At 40.0% G+C, this 18,503-nt stretch overlaps 1 protein-coding gene across 1 annotated transcript in view; it reads right to left on the reverse strand.

Annotated features, from left to right (window-relative positions):
• mpzl3 (myelin protein zero-like 3) overlaps nt 1-17,760 on the reverse strand; it is a 32,204-nt gene extending 14,444 nt beyond the window's left edge. The window contains exons 1-2 of the mRNA XM_036562885.1: nt 17,608-17,760; nt 894-1,066 (exon numbers count right to left, since the gene is read on the reverse strand). Of these exons, the coding sequence (XP_036418778.1) occupies nt 894-1,066; nt 17,608-17,680 (246 nt within the window). The 5' untranslated portion in view covers nt 17,681-17,760. The remainder of the gene's footprint in view (nt 1-893; nt 1,067-17,607) is intronic.
• Nucleotides 17,761-18,503: the final 743 nt, after the last annotated feature.

Genomic DNA, 18,503 nt, shown 5'->3' on the forward strand with positions numbered 1-18,503 from the left:
AGTACCCGGAGGAAACCCACACAGACACGGGGAGAACAGGCAAACTCCACACAGAAATGACCCTGGTCGCCTGCCTTCCGCCCAAGACAGCTGGGATAGGCTCCAGCACCCCATCGCGACCCAGAAGGATAAGCGGTTTAGTTGATGTATGTATGTATGTATGTATAATGTTCATATGATCCCCACAGTCACTCTGACAGACTGTAATACACTACAGGAAGCGTGGGGGGCGATATGACTTCTACTGTTTCATTTAAAAAGCCTCTATAATGTTCATATGATCCCCACAGTCATTCTGACAGACTGTAATACACTACAGGAAGTGTAGGGGGCGATACGGCTTCTACTGTTTCACTTAAAAAGCCTCTACAATGTTCATATGATCCACACAGTCATTCTTACAGACTGTAATATACTACATGAAGTGTAGGGGGCGATACGGCTTCTACTGTTTCATTTAAAAAGCTCTATAATGTTCATATGATCCACACAGTCATTCTGACAGACTGTAATACACTACAGGAAGTGTAGGGGGCGATATGACTTCTGTTGTTTCATTTAAAAAGCTCTATAATGTTCATATGATTCACACAGTCACTCTGACAGACTGTAATACACTACAGGAAGTGTAGGGGGCGATATGGCTTCTACTGTTTCATTTAAAAAGCTTTATAATGTTCATATGATCCACACAGTCATTCTGACAGACTGTAATACACTACAGGAAGTGTAGGGGGTGAAATGGCTTCTATTGTTTCATTAAACCATGCTGTGGAAACTCTGCAGAAGGCATAGTAGTTGAATTAGTCGATTTGTCAAATCATAGCCAATAGGTTAATTACTCAATTCTCAAATGAATTCAGTGGCATTTTAGCCTAAAAAAATAAACTCACATTGTGGGCCAGGCCTCCACTCTGAGGTCTAAAGGACCAGTTGACGGACAGGAGGTCGGTGGCTCGACTGGTGGAAGTGAAAGAGCAGGACAGGGTGACCGTCTCTCCACGTACCGCTTTAATTTCCTCTGGAGCACTAACTTCTATACAATACACTGGACCTGAATGCAGCACTGCAGAGAGAGAGAGAGAGAGAGAGAGAGAGAGACAGAGAGAGAGAGAGAGAGAGAGAGAGAGAGACTATTAGAGAAAGAATAAACAGATAAAACATTAATCCTTTGAGTCTAAATTTACATTTAAGTGTATTCACATACAAAGTTAGTTACACGATGAAATACATTTACATTCAATTTATTATCTGTACCGACAGTTTTTTCTGTTTCGATGAGTGTGTTTACATGCACTCAATAGTCTGATCATAATCAGATTTCTGCAGTTATCTGATTATTCAAGTGGTCGGCACACACTGAGTCTAGAAATCTGATTTAGAAATCTGATAAAGAGGCTGGATTTTAGCTCAGTAATCAGATTTCTCAGTGTATGTAAACTCTTACTCTGATTTCTTTCGTTTCTCTCAGTCTGCGCATGTGCGAAACAGACTGCGGTACCAACGCAGCAAAACACTGAAATCAACTACATCCTTGACAAAATGAAGGATTTAAATATCCTTTATCTTATGTTCATAGTTTCAGGTAAAGTGGTGAAATGGTTGAGTTTTACGTTACGTTTACGTCACGTCTTCTTCTGTGAGTTTATTGACCGGTTGCAAAGCAGAAATCTGATTACTGCCTGACTCATGTAGACCTGGAGTTTCCCCATTATCTAGTTGCTCATGTGCAAGTAAATCGGATTACTGACAAAATCTGATTTTCTGCAGTTATCGCACTCAGTGTTTCAAAGAAATCTGCAGGGATGTTTTTCCACACTATCAAAGTTCAGTCATAGAAGCTGGTTTAGTATATGTTGCTTTTCACCATCCAAGTAACCCAAAAAAAAGAGATGTTGAGGTCTGGGCTCTGGCCAGTCCACCATTCTGAGAACACTAGCAGCTTCTTTATTTGACAAAAAGGTCATTTCTTTAAAAGTAGGCCAAAAACAAAACATGCATATGAGTTCAGAATCATCACACACTAAAAACTGGACTGAGATATCCCCAACCTTCACTTCCACTCACCAATAGAAATGTGGTTAGAAATGTGGTGACTGAAAGTTTAGAATCTGCATTTTCAACAGACTTTTTTCAAAGAGCTACGCAGCAGCAACTGGGACCCGTAAGGGGTTAAACCCTTAAATATCCAGGGCTCACCGGCAGGCACTTCCATAACCTAATAGCTCAGGCAGTTTGCATTAAAGTCCCTGTAGTTACTGAATAATAAGCCTTAGTGTGTAATTAATCGTTAAGCCCTTAGTTGGGACTTTAAGGGGTTAACGATTTTTCCTAGAACAGCACATCCAATTGAAGAACCATTTAGGAACCTTACATTTTAAGAGTGGTTAGCTGAAGGGGTCTGGACATTGCTTTCAGTCTTAAAATTAGAGGAGCAATACTAGAAAAGAACCACTTTGTGGTTCCTTAAAAAACCTTTTAATAGATGGTTAACAGATGTAAATGTGATGCTAGAGTGTGAAGAACCTTTATTAAGAACCTTCACATAACGATTCAACACAAATTAAAGAGTTTCCTTAAACAGAACATCCAAGCAAAGAACCATTTAGAAACCTTTATTTTTTATTTTTAAGTTTCTTTCATTCTAAAAATTCAGGTTCCTTTGAGAGACACCAGACGAGAACCACTTTTGGTTCCCCAACAAACCTTTCAATGGATGCTTCTTTAAAGAACCTATCTTTGTAAATCACATGTTAGAGAGTGAAGATCCCTTTAAAGAACCGTCACATAATGTAAAGGCCCTAAACCAATTATCCAAATGTAGAACCATTTTTGAACTTTTATTTATAATAGTAATAGTATACATTTATAACACTAACAAATATAATAAACCATTATCTATAACAACACAATTAACTGTTAGCTACATTAGCCTTGTAGCTCCAGTGCAAAACTAAGAAGTTGGCTATTCTAGTTTAGCACTGGAGCTACGAGGCTAATATGTAAGGAAAGCTCATACATATCTACAAAAATGTTGTTTCTGAGACCATAAGACATATTATTATCTATAACACCACACCGGAGGTGCTTATCTAAAGGAGTCGGACGTTGCTTTCACTCCCATAAATAAAGGTGCTAAGGTGGTCCCTCAAAATCCCAGGCTTGCTAAGGCTAATAAGTAAATAATGTAAAGAAATAAGGTAAATAATCTCATAAGTGCAACTCAAAATGGGAAATATTAGACATATGGACTAGATTTAAGATCATTTTGCTTCAAAACATACCATTTTTTGCAGCGTACTAAACCTGATCTGGCTCTGCCTTGACGTAACGGTAGAAGCTCATATTAGCCTGAAAGGCAAAAGTCTGACAGGACAAAGTAAAAAGCTTCTAGGAATCAACTGTACTAGATGCTAAAAAGTCAGTTGCTGGCTGTTAGCTAAAGTGCTGACACACATTTCTGGGAAACTTTCTCAGCAAAAGCCCTTTCAGATATCACTGAAAAGTCCAATGGACGCTTGAACAAAAAGACACCCACTGACAGCGAACTTTAGGGAGCTGGAAAATGAATAGAGAGCAGAATAATCGCCCGTAATGTCCTTGAGATCCTTTTGATGAGCCAGCTGTCCCCACAGCAACCGCTACAACATATTCATATCTCTAGCACAGTCATCGCAATGCCACTGACAGAACGATACAAGCTAGCGGCACTCCAACACACAGTTTCACACGGTTACATCACACCGCTTCTGAGGGCGGCCACACGGCACCGCGACTGTCCTCGTCCCTTTTGAGGTAAACGTTCAAAGGCGAGGGAGGTCACAGCTGCAATTAGCTGCAATCTGGAAAGTCAGGCAAGATGGCAACAGTGAAATCGCATGTAATAGAAGGAATAGCTCAGCGAAGAATCTACACAATTTCCACCATCACCTCAAATGTAGTCAACCAACCAAGACATGCTTAGTGTCTGAAGTTTGCTTCTTTAGTTAGCACTGAAGCTCTACTAAGCTCTACTGTGGCCTAAAAGACCACTGCCCTGCACTTTTCAGCATTTTTCCTGCTCCTACCACACCTATCCAACTATTAACAGCCCATTATTGAGTTAAACTGGCAGGAAAAAGCACTAAAATGTGGGCCAGAACTGAGAAACCCTGGCATACAGTTAGCATTGTGCTAACTGCACACCTAAATCATCCCCAATTTGCCCCAAACTGTGTCCAGTTGTTCAATAATCTCAAAAAAGACTTGCTTATGTGGTTTCGGAGACCATAAGACATACTATTGTCCATAATAACACAATTATTTGTTAGCTACATTAGCCTTGTGGCTCCAGTTCAAGACTAAGAAGTTGGCTATTCTAGTTTAGCACTGGAGCTACGAGGCTAATATGTAAGGAAAGCTCATAAAAATCTAGCTCATCTACAAAAAAATGTTGTTTGAGACCATAAGACATATTATTATCTATAATAACATGATAACTTAGCTAAATTAGCCCTGTAGCTCCAGTGCAAGACTAAGAAGATCTAGCTCATCTAAAAAATAATGTTGTTTCTGAGACCATAAGACATAAATATCTATAATAACAATTACCTGTTAGCTACATTAGCCTTGTGGCTCCAGTGCAAGACTAAGACATTGGCTATTCTAGTTTAGCACAATAGCTATGAAGCTAATATGTAGTGAAAACTCATACATATCTAGACCATAAGACATATTATTATCTATAATAACATGATAACTTAGCTAAATTAGCCCTGTAGCTCCAATGCAAAACTAAGAAGTCAGCTATTTTAGTTTAGCACTTAAATTACAAGGCTAATATGTAGTGAAAGCTCATACGTTCTCTACAAAGAGTGTTTTCTAAGACCATAAGACACATTATTATCTATAATAACACAATTACTTGTTAGCTAAATTAGCCCTGTAGCTCCAGTGCAAAACTAAGAAGTCAGCTATTTTAGTTTAGCACTGAAGCTACAAGGCTAATATGTAAGGAAAGCTCATGCATATCAAACGTCTTTCTCTTAAGCATAAAGGTGAATAACAAAACACTGCATAATGAAAAATAGTAGTAACTGACATTCTGATGTCTTAATTTTGTCCAATTTCACTGGAAGAAATGAGCTCAACACAGCAAAACATTAAGCTTTTCATGGCCTGAACAACAAATTCTTAGACAATAAATTAGCAAGAACTGAATAAATTTAGTATAGGAGAGGTTTTCTCTCTGATTTCTCTAAATGCTGAGGTTTTGAGGGGAAACTTGCAGACAACCTTTTACAGAAAGAAGAGTTAATACTGTTGCACTCAACACTGATGGCTTCAAACAGCTAAAACCAGTGCCAAGCTGGTCTGTGTTTAAAGTGAGACCACAGATATTTTCTATAGGGTTTAAATCTGGATTGACCAGGCCAAAGCCACCAGTAAACACCAGTAGGATTTTGGCCCATTCTTTTGCATGGAGTGATGAACAGGAGTCAGATAAACAAGCCTGAGCAAGTCGAGCTACTAAGTCATCTCTAACAGACTTGCTTATGTGGTTTCTGACACTGTATGACACACGAGAACTACTGCTGACCTTGGCACTGCACCGTGAAGGCCACTTGGGGTCTTCTTTATGATGCAACACCTGGCCCCTCTTGTGTAAACGCATGTCAAAATAAAAGTCCTCTGTTTTTGGTTGTGCCGCCTGATATTTGGGGAAGGAAGGACAAAAGTTGCAGACAAAAAATTTTCACTGAGTACCTGACCCCTCTTGCGTAAAAGCATGTCAAAATAAAAGTCCTTTGTTTTTGGTTGTTATTTGAGGAAGGAAGAACTTGCAGACAAAAGATTTTAGAGAGTTAAGCACTTTTAAAGTTACCTTATTTTGCAAAAAAGTCTTTATTTTAAAGTTTTCAAAGACAAAATCATGCCAAACTAATTTATTTAGAATTTTAACTAAATTACCTTTTTTGATAGTTCACTTAAATCAACATATGTGGCTGGATGGTTGCACCACCTGCCATTTTTAGACTAAGATGAATTTTATATGGATGCACTGAAAAAAGAGGTGTTGTCGAATAATCCGATGTTCATATTATTTTTTGGGAGAATAATGGACACAAAACAATGCATGTCATGTCAAAGACCAAGGTATACGCTTCCATTACTTGTCAGCTAAATAAGGCTCATAGCTCCAGTGCAAAAGGCATGAAGCAAATTTTAGACAACAAACATGTGATCAAAAAAAACATTTCTTTAAGTATGCTGTATTTGGTTTTTGCCAAACTAGTCTTCTAGGTATCCACGAGTTCCTTGTGTGCTACATTGGGCAGTTTACAGACCAAATACTAAACTGGGAGAGTGAGAACAGAGAAAACAACTGTTTTAAATAGTCAACCAATGTGGTCCATGAGGCCCTCGAGGCAAAGTAATGAAGCCATAAAACACAGCCTGGTTCCACCCTGTCTTTCCTTAGCAGTGTGTGCAGCCATTTGTTCTGATAATAATCTGTGTCACTGCCATTTCAGCACACTGACTCAGTAGGAGGGTCAGATTAAGTTATCAGTCTGCATGGCTGCAGAAGGCCATTAAGCTGGACAATCCTGCCAGAGGCCGACAAGCCTTTAATTCAGCCACTAATTTGCAGCTGTGATGTTCCAGTACATTTTAACTATGGAATAAAGCGTCCAATTTGATTGGCTACCATAAGCTCCAATACTCATGTGAACTGATTTCAGGTCATGTCTAAGAAGATTTATCATTCCACCAGACTTCCTGTCTATGATTAACATCCACCAGATCTGTCGTCTGACACTGTTCTACAGAACTTACTCACACGGGTGTTTCTCACAAATCCAGGGTGCCCAATTCTTGTACTGGAGATCTACCACCCTGTAGATTTAAACGCCAAGCCTGATCTAACACATCTGATTCAGCTAATAAGGCCTTCAGAGGTGTCTGAATATTAGAGCCAGGTGTGTTGGGATCTGAACTCTCCAGGATGGTAGATCTCCAAGACCAAGGCCGGATAACCCTGTCATAGTTCTTTCACCTTTGTGATCTCAGTGCCTCCATTTAATTACCTCATAAACCTGTCCTACTGGTATCCTACGAGCACTTTGCAGTGCAGATCAGAGCAAGAAGAGCTCCATTTTTGGCTTCTTGTTTCCTCTCAGTGGTTCTTCCTCATGCTTTTAAGGAGTTTCTCCTTTTGAGTCTTGGTTCCTCTCAGTGGTTGTTTTTCAAGCTCTTAGGGAGTTTCTCCTTTGGAGTCCTGGTAACTCTGTGGTTCTTAGTAAATTTATTTCCTTTTGAGTCTTGGATCCTCTCAGTGGTTCTTGTTTATGCTTTCAGGGAGTTCATCCTTTTGAGTCATAGTTCTTCTTGGGGGTTCTTCTTCATGCTCTTAAAAAGTTTCTCCTTTTGAGTCTTGGTTCCTGTCAGTGGTCTTTCTTCAAGCTCTAAGGGAGTTTTCTCCTTTGGAGTCTTGGTTATTCTCGGTGGTTCTTCCACAAGCTCTTAGTAATTTATCTCCCTTTCAGTCTTGGTTCCTCTCAGTGGTTCTTCTTCATACTCATAGGGAGTTTCTTCTTTTGAGTCCTGGTTCCTCCCGGTGGTTATTCGTCAAGCTCTAAGGGAGTGTCTCCTTTTGAGTCTTGGTTCCTCTCAGTGGTTCTTCTTCAAGCACTAAGGGAGTTTCTCCTTTTGAGTCTTGGTTCCTCTCAGCGGTTCTTCTTCAAGCTCTAAGGGAGTTTCTCCTTTTGAGTCTTGGTTCCTCTCAGTGGTTCTTCCACAAGCTCTAAGGGAGTTTCTCCTTTTGAGTCTTGGTTCCTCTCAGTGGTTCTTCCACAAGCTCTAAGGAAGTTTCTCCTTTTGAGTCTTGGTTCCTCTCAGTGGTTCTTCTTCAAGCTCTAAGGGAGTTTCTCCTTTTGAGTCTTGGTTCCTCTCAGTGGTTCTTCTTCAAGCTCTAAGGGAGTTTCTCTTTTTGAGTCTTTCAGTGTTTGTTCCTCATGGCCTGAAGGAGTTTTCCCTAACTTTTCTAAAGAAATACATCGTGTCTGAAACTGTCTCACGCCTTCCCTACAGGCGAGGGCTGATCCAAGGGGTGGTTTTTCACCTCATACCTGATCAGGTCTCGGCTTTGGGATAGAAGCAGATTAGATCGGCTTAAATCTTTCAGTCATGCTGCAACAAGGATCAGCAATTCCGGTTCTCCCTGCTCACAAACCCAGCACCAGGCACAACACTTCAGATAATCATCAAAACACTTCATGGCCTGGATCGGGAGAGTCAGAGCAGAGAAAACACAGAACTGGGTAGTTCATGTGGTCAGACAACCACGCCACCCACAGGCTAAAGGTTCAACACCATAAGAGAGAACATCTACATTACATAATTAGTTCAGTGCACAATTTCTTCTCTTAACCCCAAAAGTACTCAGACAGCAGTCATTATGTTTGGTGTCTGAAGTACAAGGCTAATGTTTGGTGTCTGAAGTACAAGGCTAATGTAGCTAACAAGCAATGGAAGTTTATAGCCCACAAGTTAGCACTGTGATAACTGCAGGCCTAAACAGCCACATGGAGCTGTTAAGTAATCTCAATAGACTTCCTTATGTGGTTTCTGACACTGCATGATACACCGTTGTCTACCAATATAGACAAACATACAGACCAAATTCAGGTTACTATTACTGTTTTTTTAGCTTCTGCCCATTTTGCTTATTACAAATAATAACCTTCCATTATTTACTAGCTACGTTAGCCTCATAGCTCCAGTGCAAAACTGAAGAAGCAAACATTTTTTGTCTTTGCTGACAGACAAATTAGATTTTTTTGATAAAGCAATAGTTTAGGGGAAGGGTTTGGTGAAACCACCTTTTCCACCTTACCCCATATGTAGTCATTCAGCCAAGACATGTTTGATGTAATGTGCTTCTTTAGTTTAATGCTGGAGCTACAAAGCTAACATTACTAACAACGATACTAAAAACACTTGAAGTCATTAGTCACCCAAATCTTTTCTGTAAATAATGTCTCAAAACTTCTCTTAACCCACAGCGTTCAGCTACACTGTGAGGTTTTGTTCATATTTAACCTTTTCAACTCCTTGAGACCACCGGTGGTTCCAAAACGCACTTCGTCATATTCTTCATAACTTTCATATTTCATAAGCTACATTCAAAAGGTGGGGGTCGTATGAGAGCTGCAACTGTCTTCTTTCCAGTCAAATAGATGGGTGATGTAATTTTAAACCCTTATAATAAAAGAAGCTGAACTCTCAATTTTTCTTGTCTACTGAAAGTCGACCCATTTTTCCACAAATCTGGGCTATAAACTATAAACAGATGGCGTCTCTTCAGTGATCTGCTCTGTACAAACTATTTTTATAAAATAATACAAAGAACGTCTAAGATTTTTGGCTTTCAGCAGTAAATTGTAAGCATATAGCAATATGTGTATGATCATAAAACACATTCTGTTAATTTGAGGGGAGCTTTTACAAAAAATAAATAAATAAATAAAATTAAAATGTACATTTATTTCATGCAGTTACTGAATAATTTCCCTTACGATTTGGTCACGTAAATTCAGATGGAAAAACCAAAATATACCCTGGAGAATAAGAGGCTAAAGTTCACAGTAAGGGTTCCTTTAGATCACAAAAGATATTCTACTCAAAACTCCATAATATCCTATGGCAGCTGTTTCCCCGCAGAGTGATTTTTTTCATGCTTTTTATTGCCAGAGATTCTCAGACTGAGCTAAAAAATGTTAAACTAAAAGCCATTTCAGAAGCACAGTCCAGCAGTTAGCTAGCTAGCTACAGATTACTGATATTCTGTTGGTGCCAAGCATTCAAATACACGATATGTCCGATCTACACGTCATAAGATGAAAGCCTGAGTTGTTGAACATTAGCTGCAGAATGTAAATAGATCTCTTAAATGACCGTTAGACAGCTTGACCAATTAGCACTTTTTACTCGCCATTCAGAGGCCAGCCAAGAAGAGCGAAGTGGTCCATTTTAACGTGTGGGGGGCCTCAAACATGTAGGGCTGAACCACCTTGATTGTCGGTATCACTTGCCAATGGAGCTGGGTTGGGTATGTTGCCTGGGAGATGCTACTGTCAATCATTTTGTGTCCCGACATGCCCACACAGTTCTAATCAGACAGCAGTCCTGCATTTTTAGAGCTACATATTGTAGCTTCGACAGAAGAAGAAACACATGGGTAATCATGCTTCTGCTGCAACAAGTGCTTTTTATTGAACACACTTGTGAAAGGGGCACATGCACAACCCTGGACTCGAAGGATAGATCACCTCTAGCCACACTTCACCGTGACGGTGACACCCCCCCCCCACACACAAACCCAATCCCCTGACACTAAATAACACGGATAGACAACTTAAACTAACAGACAACAACGTAATCAACCTAAATAGTCCCTTTTCAGGAGGGTGTGTGTGCACCATGAGCCTTTATGTGTGGTCATCTGCATAGCCACGCCTTCAAAGTCTCAGGTACCAACGCCAGCCAGTGACAGAAGGCTTGTAAACACATTCTGCAGCACATCGTTTCAATTAAAATAGCATTTTAAAAGACTGTTTTAAACAGGGGCTTTAAGCGGATAAGCTACACTCATCATGCATCACAGTTCACAAGATAACCAATCAAAAAAGAGCAGGTAAAATCAGCTGAAAGATAAATATTAATCTACTGCCATATGAACCATCCTCTACACTGCCATCATTGAGCTTTGCTTAAGGACTCTGAGAAACAGACGAATACCACTCACCACTGTAGGTTGGTTAGTGTCACTTCAGCGTCACTTTGTTTGCTGGTTGTGGTGTTACACAAATCTACTGCGTCCTAAACCACACCGACATGTCTACACGACTTTAACAAAGACCTGGACGCGGTTTGATCGGGTTGAGAAAAGTTTTATGGATGTATTTACAGAAACGATTTTGGTGACTATTGACTTCCAGTCTTGGCAACGTTAGCCTCGTAGCACCAGAGCCAAACTAACAAAGCAAATTTCAGACAGCCAAGATGTTTCAGTTGATCAACTACATCAGGGGTACGTAGACGTTTCACCATTCCTTTAAAAGCAAATAAGCAATCTGTCAAATTCACCGTCTGCTTGGCTTTCGTCCCTGGAGACTGATTACACAGCAGCTCGAAGACCCACTTAAATATGAGCGCGCAAAGGCGACGCTCCAGCAAACACGTCACATTCAAAGGCCTCTCGAAGCCTGTGGAGACCCTAAAGACTAATCAGATACTCCGATGACAAGAGGGATGTTGGTGAGACAGCACGGCGCTGATGAGGAGCGAGCTGGAGAGGACACGTTTCCCACTGGAGTTCTCAGAAATGAGTTCAAACGGACACTTGAGTCCACAGAGCGGCGTGTAAACATACAGCCAATATCCGCCAGTGATGAAAGTCGACGTGAGCCAAGTCTGCCCAGACTGAGAGCATCGGAGAGCAGCACAGCATCCTCCTCACTGCAGTTATTATTGTGGTAAACATCGGCGGTGCACGCAGCGCCGTTTCTGGACATTGGAGGGGTCCAAGCAACGTCTTACTTCAGCTATGTTCACGTTAAAAGCCATAATTGCTCAGTTCCGATCTTTCTAACACGGTGGTCCGCATTCGTGTAGGTAAGTGACTCACGTCTGTCATTGATGTGAACGAACCAGTGTCCTGAATCAATAACGTCACGTTAAAAGAACCACGTGCATGATGCACAACAACCAGCAGAACGAGCCTCCGTCACGGAGATAATTCACTCTGAGCAGATCTCAGATGGTCATTATTGGAGCTTGGTGTGCAAACAACAGGGCTGGAATTATATTCAGCCCTGAACTTTTAGACCAGGCCACTACAACCACAGTGACCTCCACCACCCCCTCGCCATCCAAGACCCCCAAAAAACAGACTAAAGCCCTATTCAGGTAGGAAAAGTTTTATATAGGGAGGTGGAGTAACGGCAGTTTACCACAAGACGTCTACTGTTTATGACCGATTCTCACAGGACAAGAAATCTCAGTATAAATGACTGAAACGGGAGTGGCTACTTTAATTTATTACTTTAATTTATACTTTAATTTATTTGCCGCCCAGGATTTTCTATGCTCAAGAAAAGCATAGAAAACATGTTACAATATTTAATTTAGCTGTTATTTTGTTTACCCTAATGATTTACCTTGCTGTCTTAAGTGAATGTAGCGTCATTAGCATCGCCAATAGCTCAGCAATTCACAGCAAACATTTATGGCATTTGGGAGACATTCTTATCCAGAGCGACTTACAATTTGATCATATTTACACAGGTACGTGAAGGCAGTGTTAGGAGACTTGCCCAAGGACTCTTATTGGTATAGTGTAGGGTGTTTGCCCAGGTGGGTGATTGGACCCCAGCCTACAGCGTAGAAGGCAAAGGTGTTAACCACTGCCAACCACCAACAAACAGTCCACTTCACTGAATGAAGACAAGTTTTTACTGTGATTTATACATGTTCTGAGTTTTACATGTAATTTTTACATGTTCTATATGTGACACAGGACTGTAGTGTTACATATCGAATCGTTTTTGGCAACAGAGAACAAAAGTAAACACTGCTTTGAGCCTCCGTACCTAAGAAACTCATTTAGTACAGAATATGATTGAATATTTACTTACATGTCAATTCACACAGGATTAATATAATAAGAGGTTACTTTTATGGCTCGTTTAATAGAAGGTAAAAGGTGCCAGAATCTCTAAAAAGGACTGGCGTGGCACATTCGGACGGGAATAAAATTGCTGAGAAATGCCAGTAAAATTTACATTACCCACCTCCTTGTGTAAAGATAATCCCATCCGAATAGTGACTAAAGCCCTGTTCAAACTAGATTGGTATAATCTAGGGAGCCACTTTAGTGATTTGAGTGATTATCGACAAGATTTGTGATTTTAATCCACTACGAATCTGTCATGTCCATAGTTTTGACAAGTCTGCTAACTAATAAATCCAGAGTGAATTATCCATTATTTGCTGAACTCTCAGCTCCCTCAGTAACAGCAGCTCTGTTTGAATTGACACCACTGGGCTGGGCGATATGGCAAAAATACAACATCACGATACACAATATATCACAATATTTTTTTTCTGGCATCTGTTAAGTTGGAAAGGACAAAAAAGAACCAGCACTGCCACAAAAAAACAACTCATAACGGTGGAAAAATATATATATAAAACACTTACACAAAGTACAATGTAATCCCTGTGATAATGCAATTTTTTCTTTCAGGTCCACTTATAACTTTGGTACATAAAAACCACAAAACAACAACAATAACTCAATAATTAAACTTGCTATTTTTTGCTGTACCTTTAAGACTGATATACGTAAATGAGCTCTGCTCTGATTGCCCTGTTCTGCACCTCAGTCTAAAAGCAGTCAGGGCTGAAACACTACTTATAACTTCAGCGTGAATGGGCGGGGCTAAACTGCATTATGGTGAATAGGCAGATATGTAAATGAGTTGGTTTCTGTGACATCACTACAATAACGAACTCAAAACAAGCAGCTTGATTTCCATATATGGACTGAACGGTATGTTTTTAAACATTAAAAGACTTAAAAATTCCAAACTGCATCACTTTTCCATGATCTGGGCCTTTTAATCTCTATAACACAAGCAGATTTCACACCTGCTCAAGTACTTGGCAGACGAGAGTGATCAGATGCATAAACGAGGCCACTGTGGAAAAGACCGATCGAGTTACACACTGCCACACCACCAAAGGCCCACAGGAATAATTACGGGACGAGCGGACTCGAGAGAAAACACCGAGCTGGGAATTCTTCCCAGTATCCCCAACGGAACCCAGATGGCAGGGAATCTATGCAGGAATGTTGCGGAATTTGCACCGCCTGTCACATGAAACCGAGTCACCTCACGCTGCCTTAATAAACGTGTTGGTGACGGACACGCGGCTGGAAAATAACCGAGACTCATAAGGGAAATATAGGCCAAGCAGGAAGAATGACAGCTCATCCTCAGGCACAGCGCACATCTCAGTCGCTACTGTCAAGGTTTCACGTCAGCGGGGAAAGACCAGCTCTCTCCAGCAAAAGACTGAAAACCGGTAAAAATAGACCTTTCAATCATCTCAACCGCGCAGCTCCTCATGGCCTCAAAATGTTCGGGATGGGTGTTTTTTCTGGAAGCTTCTTCAAAGTGGTTCCTCTCTGCCTCTATGACTTTACGTACACTTAACGCACACTGGTATCCCAGAGACTGACTGTTTTTGGATAATACACTAACATAAATATATCCATGCAATGAATTCCAGGTCTGAGCCAATTTTCTCTACAGGAAAAATTATTTGTGTTTTTGAAAATCACTGCAATTATCTTGTGGTAAACTAAAACGTTCCAAAGCCAATAGGAGGGGAGCATACCTGCTACCTTTGCAAGGTCATATGTTCCAAGGGCCTTATGTTCTCAATGCCACATGCTCCCAAGGTCCTCTATTCTCAAGGTTCTATGATTCCACGTCCCCATGTTCCCAGGGCCCTATAATCCCAAGGTTCTACGTTTCCAGGTCCCCAGGTCCCAGGGTCATACGTTTCCAGGGCGATATATTCCCAAGGCCCTACATTTCCAAGGCTCTACATTCGTAGGGCCCTATGTTATTAAGGTCATATACTCCCAAGGTCCTCTGGTTCTCAAGGTTCTATGATTCTAGGTCCCCATGTTCCAAGGGTCATACATTCCCAGGGCCCTATATTCCCAAGGTTCTACATTTCCAAAGTCCTACATTCGCAAGGCCCTACGTTCCCAAGGCACTACATTCACAGGGCCCTATGTTATTAATGTCATATACTCCCAAGGTGGTTCTCAAGGTTCTATGATTCTAGCCCTCCAAGTTCCCAGGTTCAACATTCCCAAGGCCCTCTATTCCCAACGTCATATGCTCCCAAGGTTCTATGATTCCTGATCCTCACGTTCCCAGGGTCATATGTTCCCAGGACCATACATTTCCGAGGTCAGATATTTTCACCATTCTACGTTCCCAAGGCCAAGGGAACCAATGAACCAATCAAGGGAACCAATGAAAGGGTTCCCAAGGTCATGGATAACACCACAGGGCCATCCAATGTCATACAGGGACCAATCAGGAGCAGATTTTTTCCCAATAAGAACGCACTTTGCCCTCAGCTAACCTAGCCTCAGTACTAAGTTAAGCAAACTTTGCAATTTAAACCATTTTCAAGTATGTCAAGAATGTCGAATACAAACTTTGTGAATAATTTCTTTGTCTGTGGTGAAGTGAGAATGACAAAAAAACACCTTCAAAAGGTCCATTATAAGTTAGATACATTAGCACCAAACTCATCTTGGTTGATTTACTGCATTTACTGTGGTTAAACTGAAATTGTGTAGATTTAATTGTTTTTTTAAGGTGCTGGAAAAGACATTTTCACATAGTTTCTTTCCATCTTTAGCTTTACTGGTTTTTATTTATATGACTTATTTTTTGTGCCCCTGTATAAAACAACAACAACAACAACAACAACAATAATAATAATAATAATAATAATAACAATAATAATCAGTCTGTGTTTAAACTCCAGCATTAAACTACTTCAGCCTATTAAAGCCTTGATATATAAGCATAAGGTTGCTTAATATGTAGTATTTGCAGACAGGAAAACAGGACAAGTAGCAATTACATAACCAGAACAGCCAAGCAGTGACAAAAACAGGCCTTAACAATCCTTATGAGAAAGAATTATAGGCCTTGTGTTACTAAAGGAACTGTCTACAGGATTATACTAGCGTAAACTCGCACAACTACTATTGTTTACTATGGGATCCTAGATTACTGTAAGGCATTACTACAGAAATATCACAGAGGTAAACATGAACACTACTACTAGGTAATATTGAGGTTTCTTATTGTATTGCTACAGTTTGTTGTCATAAGGCAACACTAAAACGTTCACTTGGGCTGTGACTTCCAGTCCAAAAGAGTGAAAAGAGTGGAACAGATCCCTTGTGTAGGCCTTGGCGAGCTTATTTTAGCCTCAGTACAAGAACATTCAGAGCTTTGGTGTGGAGAACATCTGAGCAGCAGGTGAGTGAACTGTACTCCCTGCTGGGTCATTCTACAGAAACGTCCATTTTTGTGTCCCTAGCGTTTACAGATATATTACAACTTGAAAAACACATTAGGGTTACAATTTATTCATATTTTAAAATAAAACTTATTTTTAAAGTTATTTTAACATTTACACCTTCTTGAGCCTCAATTTAGCAATATTGGTTTTTAAATCAATCATATAGAATTCCAAGCACCACAGAAGAGCTCGTCCTCACAGTCATGTGTGAAGGCTGAGGCCATATTTTGAAATAAAAAAACATGTTTTTCTGCAATTTTAACTACAATAATCTATACATGACTATGGAATATATGTTTTAAATGACATAAAGAAAACAAATGGCAAATAAATATTATAAAATATATAATGAAAGTTGTCCCCAGGAGTCGTGTCACTGGTGTTACTGGCGTAACAAAAAATCTCTTATTTCGAAATAAAAGTCACACTGATGACATCACTCGACTTCCTTTTACCTGTTTTCTGAGGATCTATGAAGAAAAGCTCATGGTGAGTCCACTGTGTCTTTCAGTTATCAGAGATTTTCTCATTTAGCTCATGATTTCATATTAAGCTTTTAGCTGAAGTCACTGGTGTGACCGACTTTATTCTGAGGTAATTATGAAAAAACAGAACACAAATGGATTAAATTACATATTTTAGTGGATATTCCATGATTGACAACATGTGGTTTGATGCTCTGTAGCCGCTGTTCTGTAAAATGCGTTTTTATTTAAAATGTCTCTGGTGTTACCTTTAGTATGTGTAACACCAATGACGACCAGTAACACCAGCGACTCCTATGGAGAGATAGAAAAGTGGACGTTTCTGTAGAACGACCCATAGAACCCATTGTGTTTCTGTTGGTTCCTAACGTGTTTAGGCCTTTGTAATGGGTTAATCACTATGTAAAGAACCCTAATGGTTTAACAGGTGAACAACGGCTGATTCTAAATGCATTTGATGGCTTTCCAATGGGATCTAAAGGTGTTCTACAGGAAACTAGAGGTCTCTGACTGAAACCATTAAGCCCATTTTCATTAAAAAAGCAAAACCATTAGTTTCTGATGGTCATTTTTCAGCAGGGCTGAACTGAAAGGAGACGTCAGTGCGTTTATATCTGTATCTCCCTGTCAGGTGACCCAAACGGTTTTCTTTCTCTTATTTATGTAAGTCTATCTGCTTCACTTCAGTGTCAAACGAACCAAACTGACCAATTCGTCACGTATGTAGACTAAATTAGCCGCTTTACAGCCACTTTATGACCGTCATAAATCACTATTATCACCATTATCACAGCAAAACAAACTGAGCCGCCATAAAAACACCGGAAGACCTTGGTTTCACTCAGAACAGCCACATTAGCGCCATTTTGTGAAACGCCACGATCGTCACGAGGAACTTTTCTAATAAATAAATAAATAAATGAGCGGGAAAGACGTCAGCGGCGCCCGGACTCACCCAGACCGAGGAGCAGGCAGCAGAACCAGAAGCCGTTTCCCAGAGAAAGTCTCCATCGTCCTCTCAGGTCCATAGTAAAGTCCGAGTGCAGAATTCCTGAGCTGACCCGAGTCAAACTGTCATGTTGGCGGCGAATCTGCGCATGTGCACTGCCTACCTGTCAACCAGGTGTTGTAAGTGCGGAGGTGGGCGGAGCCAAAGTACGCAGGGGGGTGTTATGGCTGTGTTCCCATTAGCTCTGGTAGCTGATACAGGTGGTCTTTTCCCAGGGGGGGGGCCTTTGTGTATGTGTATTTTTCCTTCTCTTCAATATATATATATATATATATATATATATATATATATATATATATATATATATATATTTATATATAAATATTAGATTGAAGAGAAGGAAAAATACATATGTGTGTGTTAAATAAGTCTCTTTTTTTCTACTTTTAATGAAAATTTTACTTTTAACCACATTACATTAACACATATTCAAGTGCATCTTGGGCAACATTTGCAAGCATTATTATTATTATTCTGTCTAATACTATTACTAAAACTATTACTACCGCTAATAAAAGCTACATAATCACATAATTACTGTTATGATTATTATTATAATAATGGTTACTTCTGTTAGTCTTAATCGTGTGAATACATCAAGTACTAAACAAATATTTTAGAGTGCAATAAAATAAATAAACTGACTTTAACCAGTAGAATAATATGGGACTCTTATTGTGACAGCACTGGAGTTCCTGCTGCATCTTGTTTAAATTGAAAACTTAACATTTATGATTGGGCAGAGGGTCTTGCCTGGTGGGCTTGAAACACAGTCAACAATATAATGATGGGTTAAATGAAGCCATTTTCAACAACATTTGTGGAAACAAAACGGTTAAAAA

This window comes from Colossoma macropomum, unplaced genomic scaffold, assembly GCF_904425465.1.
Source record: "Colossoma macropomum unplaced genomic scaffold, Colossoma_macropomum, whole genome shotgun sequence".
Lineage (NCBI taxonomy): Eukaryota > Metazoa > Chordata > Actinopteri > Characiformes > Serrasalmidae > Colossoma > Colossoma macropomum.